Raw genomic sequence first — 6,938 nt, 5'->3', positions numbered from 1 at the left:
CCCCCTGCCTGCGCCCCCCCCGGCCACCCCGCCCCCTGCCCGCCACACACAGGAGTCACACCCCTGCCTGCCCAGTGCTCCGTGCCGCCCTGCCCTGAGGCGGCACTCAGGGCTGTGGTGAGGTGGCGGGTGACCGCACTGATGCAACCATGTGTCCATGCATCTGACTGAGCAGTGACAAAGGCTCGTCACATGGCAGACACGTGGACGGGTGAGGCACGTGCTCTCAACATGGAAGAAAATCCGCACGATTTACCTTAAGAACATCCTGTTTGCACTTCTCTACTCTGTCTTGCAGTTTCTTAAGCTGCTCAGGGTTGAGGGACGGGTCGGCTCTGCTGTTGTTCTCGCGGGATATCGCCAGCTTCTCCTCCTTGCATGCTGCGTGGTAGGCCTTCTTCGCTGCTTCAACCTACAGGGAGAAGGAGTTCCCAAATACCACATTTAAAGGTCAAAATCCTCACTCAAGGTTACACAGACTGTGGGCAGTGCCTGTGCTCTTAAGAGGACAGGGAAGATCAGGTGCAAAGCTGTGTGTCCAGTATAATTACAGCACATTAAAACAGAGTTCAGTCAGCAAATACTGACGGGGTGCCTGCTTTGTCATCAGATACCATCTAGACAGAAGGAGTACAGTGCTCGACAAAGAGCCTAGCTTTCACACAGCTCACCATCTAGCTGGGGGAGGCAGCTGCAAGAAAGAGGAAACAGAGTAAGTGAGTAGGTGATAAGCACCGAGGAGGAGAAGCAAGCAGGGAAGAGAGGCAGGGGCACTGTTGGGTCTGGGCTATAGCCGTACGTAGAACGGCTGGAGAAAGCCACACATGTGACCTGCAGCGGGACTGTGACGGAGGTGTGGATCTGAGGGAAGAGCTGGCCCAGCAGCTGGAAACCTAACACAAGAGGAGTGTAACGTTGGGAGAAAGGGTTATAGGCCACATTCCATATTTTTAACGACTATTTTACATGAATACACACACATATCTATAGATATGGGTGTGTGTGTGTGTATGTGTGTAATTTAATAGATGCTTCTTAACTGAGCCACAGTCACAGATTTCATTCTACAGCAGAAGGCTGAGTTTGTAACCAGAGCCTCATGAGGGAGTCTGTCATCACAAATGGGACCAGAGACAAGAAAGAAGAGAAAGGGGATGTGGCAAAAAAGACAAGACACAGAGTAGACAAGGAAAGCCTGTTGTCACAACCTGGAGACAGAAGTCTGCTTGGGGTGACTCTGAGAGGGAGGGAGGCAGTGCGGTTCCTGAGAGAAGTCCGTGATGGGGATGGGACTGGTAGGAAGTAGGGGCACCCTTAGCAATGGGGCAGGCCAGGCTCCAGGTCTGCCTATGCTAAGGGCTGAGGCGTAGGTATGACAGTCTCTGGAGAACCAAGGCTGGGTGAGGCTCGATGATTTCCATTTGCTACTTGTAAAATAATGAGTATCAGCATCATTGCGAGTTTGAGAGAAAAACTCATAAAAGAGAAAGAACCATTTAAAAGTTCAGGGTTGGGAGTGGCCTTGTTAGTGGTTGAGAGCATTTCTGCATGCCACCAACAGCTCTTCTAAAACCGTGCTATTCAAAATGTAGTCCACAGACCAGCAGGCACAGCATCACTCAGGAGATTATTAAAACTGAGCATGAAGAGGCCCCACTTCTGACCCCCACCACTATCTCTAGAGGTGGGGCCTGGGAATCTGGGTTTTAGGAAGCTTGCTTAAATTTAAAAAGCACTATTCCACAACGGTTTCATCTCAGATAACCTTTGGCAAACAGGACTTACTATTCCGATAGACCAGAAGGTTCATGACATGGAGGGGTCAGGGGCTGGGTTGGGGGGGGAAGTGCTTCAGTTTTGAGCTCTAGGCTGTGTGTGTGGGTCTCACCCTGCTCCCAGGACAGGAAAATGGGTGGATAAGGGTTCTGTAAAAACGGCAATGAGGCACTCAGCAGGCCCCCTGTGCCTAGGCAGTGGCAGGAACTCCTGGGAGGGCAGGAGGGCTGGCCAGGGGAAGCAGGTGGTGGGTGAGGGGCCTGCAGGCAGGGCAGGGCCCCAGGGTGGATGCACCTCTTTCAGCTTCTTGGCCCAGGGCTTCTGCGCCTTCCGAAAGCCGTCCTCGGCTTCCTTGGTCTCCTTGAAGCCTCCCATCATCTGCTTGTGGAAGGCGTCCTTCTGCCAGTTCTTGATCTTCTCGAAGTCCTCGTTCATCAGCGAGGCTTTCACCTCCAGGTGCAGCTCGCTCACCTTCTCTGCCTCGGTCATGACAGCCACCCAGGCCTTCTCCACCGTCCCGTACTGGGGCCCTGGGACACGAGAGAAGCTGGTGGGTCACTCGGCACTGTGGGGCCCAGACAGGCCCTGGGAGGGGATTCCCTTCTGTGAGGCCCCCTCAGCACTTAGGTTGGGCTTTGAGGCCGGCAGTCTGGCTGCCTGGCTGGGAGGCTTCATTTTGGCTGTTTCAGATATTTTTCTTAGTGCTGTTCCTTTTTCAGTTCCTGGGATCAAGAAGAAAATAAGGAACTGAAGCTGGATCTGTTTTCTTTTGTTAGGGAAACCGGGGGATTACACACATTTCCTTTTTGTAAAGACACTAAGCTCTTGAAAAACTCCAAGATGAAGTTTCTTCATCTTGGAAGTTTTGATTTGCTTGAGGCTGGCTAGAGGAGGAGGGCATTCTGAAGTGAACTAACCTCTCTGCCAGGCCAGTCTGAGCCCACCCCTCGGGCTCCTGCTGGCTCCTGGCTTCCCTTGTGTGGGACCACACATTCTCCTGAGGCCCATTCCCTCCATGAGGAGCTGGGCCCTGGAAACAGCTTGTGGAATGAAGGCCTGAACCCTCAGCAGAATGGAAGCCCCGGGCTGGGGAAGGAGAGGAGGAGACAGGAATCTGGCTGGCTCTGGCCTGGATGGAGCTCTCCAGAAAGCGGGGAAGGTTGCTTGGGTTGCCTCAGTCACTGTTCTCAGGAAGGAAACTCCTAATCTGACCTGTCATTTTGCTGAGGGTGTAGCTGGCCTGAGGTGACAGAGAGATGGGCTGTGACAGAAGCTGAGGATGGAATGGGAGGACACAGGGCCTGCCCTCAGGGTGCTCCCAGGGGACAATGACTGCTGGAGTGGATAATGACAAGAGACACATGGTGTGTGTGCGTGAGTTAACTGCTAGCCCCTCAGGACCTCTGGCTTCTCACGTCTACAAGATGAGCAGCTCCTGGTCCTGCCGATGGGACCAGGACCCACAAAGGCGGAAATAAGAGTGCTTTGTGAACCTCAGGCTCTGAGTAAGCAGTATGGACGCTGCTGACAGCTGGATCCTGAGAGAGGGACTCAGGCAGGCGGAAATAAAATAACGACAGCCACTGCTTCCTGGAGGAGCTGGCCCACCCCAGCCATGCCTCACCCGCGCATGGCCACCCCACTCTGCACCAGGGCGCTGTACTCTGCTCCACGGGTCGCCCATGTCAACATCCAGGGAAAGACATGGAGCTAGTCTAGACCCCTGCTGCCTGGGGGCCCCTTGCCCTGGCCTAGCTTCTCCTGGTCAGCCCCTCCAAACCCACCCTGAGAAATACCCACTAACCCACTTCTTTCCCAGGAAATCCTGTAGTCAATAACGCCCCCCCTCTACTGCTGGGAAGTACGTTCTGAATGCCATCCACACATCCATGGCAGCACTGTCATTGAGCTCTAGAATTGTCTGAGTGTTTTGCAAGGGACAGAGGAGAGGTAAAACCTGCATCACATAACGGGTTTCCCTGGTAGCTCAGTCGGTAAAGAATCTGTCTGCAATGTAGGAGACCCAGTTCAATTTTGCCAGATGTCACCATTGAGTCTTGCCTGACTAGCTACTTGGCTGAACTTATAAATAAGCAGTCTTGGTGCCAGAAACCATGGTACTGAGCAGCAAGGCCCTTGACTGGACAGGAGGCTACTGGAGTCGGCCCCAAAGGAGCTGCTCTGAGTTAACTCGACAAGCGTGGCGTGTCCCCTGCTGACAAGGACTGCCACGGGAGGCTCGGATGCTGCTGGAGGACAGGAGTCCTGTGTCCCCAGGAAAGGGGAGGAAAGCTCACTTGGCCTCTGCTGCTGGGAGAAAATCACAGCTCCCAGACTGTGAGACAAACTCCTGCCCTGATCTTCCAAGAGAGGATACTGGCTCAGAAAGGGTGGACGGTTTGCCCCAGACGCCCCATGGTGGCCTCCCTACCCTTGTCCACAAGCTGCCTCCAGCGCCGGGCCCATTCGGTGAGCTGCTGCGCGTACGCCTTCTCGATGCGTGCCCGCTCGTGCAGGCAGTTCATAAGGTCGGTGCACAGGCGGTGGCCGTCATCGATCCGCCGCACCGTCCGCTTGTAGTTCCCGACCTAGGAGACAGAGCCACGCTGTGAGCGCCGGACCTCCACGCCGGCTGGCTCTTGGGTGCTTGCGCCCCGTCCCACTTCAAAGGTCCCCTGTGTTATTAGATGACAAGCTACCACTGGCAGAAGCAGACAAAACCGAGATTTGGAGCTTCTGCGTGGCCCATGGGCCAGGGAGGGAAGCAGACCAGTGTGAGACAGGTTGTGTGGGAGGGAAGTGAGGGGCTGAGGGCACCCAAGGGGGATCTCACAGGCTGAGGGCCAGGGACAGCTTCCCAGAGTAGGGAATGTCTAACTAGAAAGATGAAAAACAATAGAAACATAACGTTTTAGTAGCTCTGATTAAAGTGATTTTATAATTAACATTACAGACCCCTGGCTAAAGACCTTTGGAGCATTACTGGAATTATCAGGTTCTCAGGTGTCTACTGCCTTGATGTCACCCTATGCTGGATTATTATTACTTCACAATTAGAGCAACAAATACTATTTCCCACCTACTGCACCCACCACGTGTCAGGCACCACAGGAGGTATTTTACACGCCAAATACTGCCTCTGCCTTAATGAGCACCAATAACTGTCCCCATGTTAAGATGAGGACACCAAGCCTCAAGTAAGTTGCGCTGTTTGTCAGGACCCCACAGTAGCAGCCCTAGAGGCTGGGCTGCTGCTGAGAGTTTTCCACATGCTTCCAGGTCAGGGTTTGATGGCAAAGCTCAGACTCTATCAGCTTTGACAAGGGCCAAGATGAGGCTTGACTACTTTTTCTCACATATGAGAGGAGAGTTAGATTATCTAAATTATAAATAATAGAAGAGTAATTGAGAAAATTTTAGTGGCTAATGTGGAGTGAAAAATTGAAGTGTTTCATGTGTTTCATTCTCTGACCTGCTGAATAGAAAGGATACCATGTAGCTGATACTGAAGCCCTTGCAGGAAATACGACAGAAAAATAATCTACTATATTTGCAACCCTTTCTTCCCACTGTCTTTAAAAACTGTAGTCACCTTTTTCCCAGTTTCGCAGTTTCTAAAGGTCTCTGCCTTGCTGAGCACTCTCATATTTCATCTCTGTTTAGGGTCATTCTGGAAGTTCCTAGAGAACATGGAAGACTAGTACCGACTTCTACCGATAAGGGCACAATTCTCTCTCTGCCGTGCACCTCTGACTTATGAACAGTTCAAACAACCTGAGTTCCTCCATCTCATGCTGAGTTAGTCAGGTGAAGACAAGGCTACAGTGGAGCAGCAGGAAGACCTTGCAAAAAGACAGAACACACGGAGACAGGCATCGGGAGAGCAGGGGACTGTGGTCCCTTCAGGAAAAGCTGTCCTTGAGGCCAGAGCTCTGGACAGGCTGAGATGGCCCCATTCCCATGGGAACCAGAATCCTGGGGAACAGCAGCTCATCAAGACACAGAGCTGAACCTGAGCTTCCAACTCCATCCTTTAGCGGCCCCTTTTTAGGAAGGAGAAAGCAAGCATTTCACAACCAGTCAGAAGTGACTTCACATGTTCACTTCCTTTAAAATAAGTCTTGCCGTCATTTTGAAATTTACAGCAGGGTGAAAAACATAACCAACAAAACACAAACTTGGTATTGCTGAACTGGTGGCAAAAAGAGCTAAGACAGTGACAGCTCGACACAGACTCGTCAGCCGACATGAAACCATGATGCAGACCTGGTTTTCATCTCACTGTTACTAACAATATTCAAATTGGCAATCAATATTAAAATACATTGGCTCCACAGAAACCTGTCCACCTCTTTGCTTTTCAAAACCCTTGTGAAAAGCTTTAGGGAAAAGGAAAGGATATTTCTTAACAAGGTACACAGTGGTACAGCCCTTCGCATTGGCACATATTGTACATAAATACCGTTCATCTTTAAGTGATAACTCTAGAAATCTGAAAAGCAGCAAGGAATGAGAAGGATGTTTCTGAAAGCATGTGTTTCAGGTTTAAATGCTGGCACTGCTGGGGCCAAGGGGACAGGGGAGTGTTCATGACAACGGGCACCCAGACACTGCCGCGACATCTGCCTGCTGCCCTCTGCTCAGGGCAAAGGCTGCATACGGGCTGGAGACAGGCCATCACTGCAGTCCACACTCAGGGACATTCATCAGGTATCACCGTCTCCACCTCGCAGACCACACAGAAGAGGGCAATGTGCTGACAGAATGAAGATGGTCTGACAGCATGGAGACCTGGCCCTTGGAGAAGTCCATTAGAACCTGCACGGGGGGCACAGAGCGCAGGGGGACTAGAGACTTAGGGGGGCTGGGTGCAGTGGGTGGCGTGGGAGATGGGCTCAGTCAGACAGTGATACATCTTGAGGGTCGGGCCATCATCCGGAGGGGTGCCGTGCTCAGGGAACGGTGGGGTGCTGGAGGGGGAAGCCCTGGAGGGTAGGTCTGAGTAGCCTGCTGACTCCGGGGCACAGCAGTGGGGATCAGAGCAGGAAAGCATGAGAAAGGAACCAGGCTGTCCTCCAGGAGGCAGGTGGGGGTGGACAGAGGCAGCAGGACTCGGCTCCCGGGCACTGCGGGGGGTGGTTCCCGCAGGCTGGACTTACGAG

General features: G+C 52.5%; 1 protein-coding gene across 2 annotated transcripts in view; it reads right to left on the bottom strand.

The window, feature by feature from the left end:
• Positions 1 to 6,938, bottom strand: part of PACSIN2 (protein kinase C and casein kinase substrate in neurons 2) — a 70,363-nt gene that overhangs the window by 14,893 nt on the left and 48,532 nt on the right. For both annotated transcript variants that reach the window (XM_010843644.1, XM_010843643.1), the window contains exons 3-5: positions 4,208 to 4,364; positions 2,071 to 2,306; positions 257 to 412 (exon numbers count right to left, since the gene is read on the bottom strand). In XM_010843644.1, the coding sequence (XP_010841946.1) occupies positions 257 to 412; positions 2,071 to 2,306; positions 4,208 to 4,364 (549 nt within the window). The remainder of the gene's footprint in view (positions 1 to 256; positions 413 to 2,070; positions 2,307 to 4,207; positions 4,365 to 6,938) is intronic.

This window comes from Bison bison, unplaced genomic scaffold (assembly GCF_000754665.1).
Source record: "Bison bison bison isolate TAMUID 2011002044 unplaced genomic scaffold, Bison_UMD1.0 scf7180017864184, whole genome shotgun sequence".
Lineage (NCBI taxonomy): Eukaryota > Metazoa > Chordata > Mammalia > Artiodactyla > Bovidae > Bison > Bison bison.
This window is presented reverse-complemented; position numbering and strand designations above follow the sequence as displayed.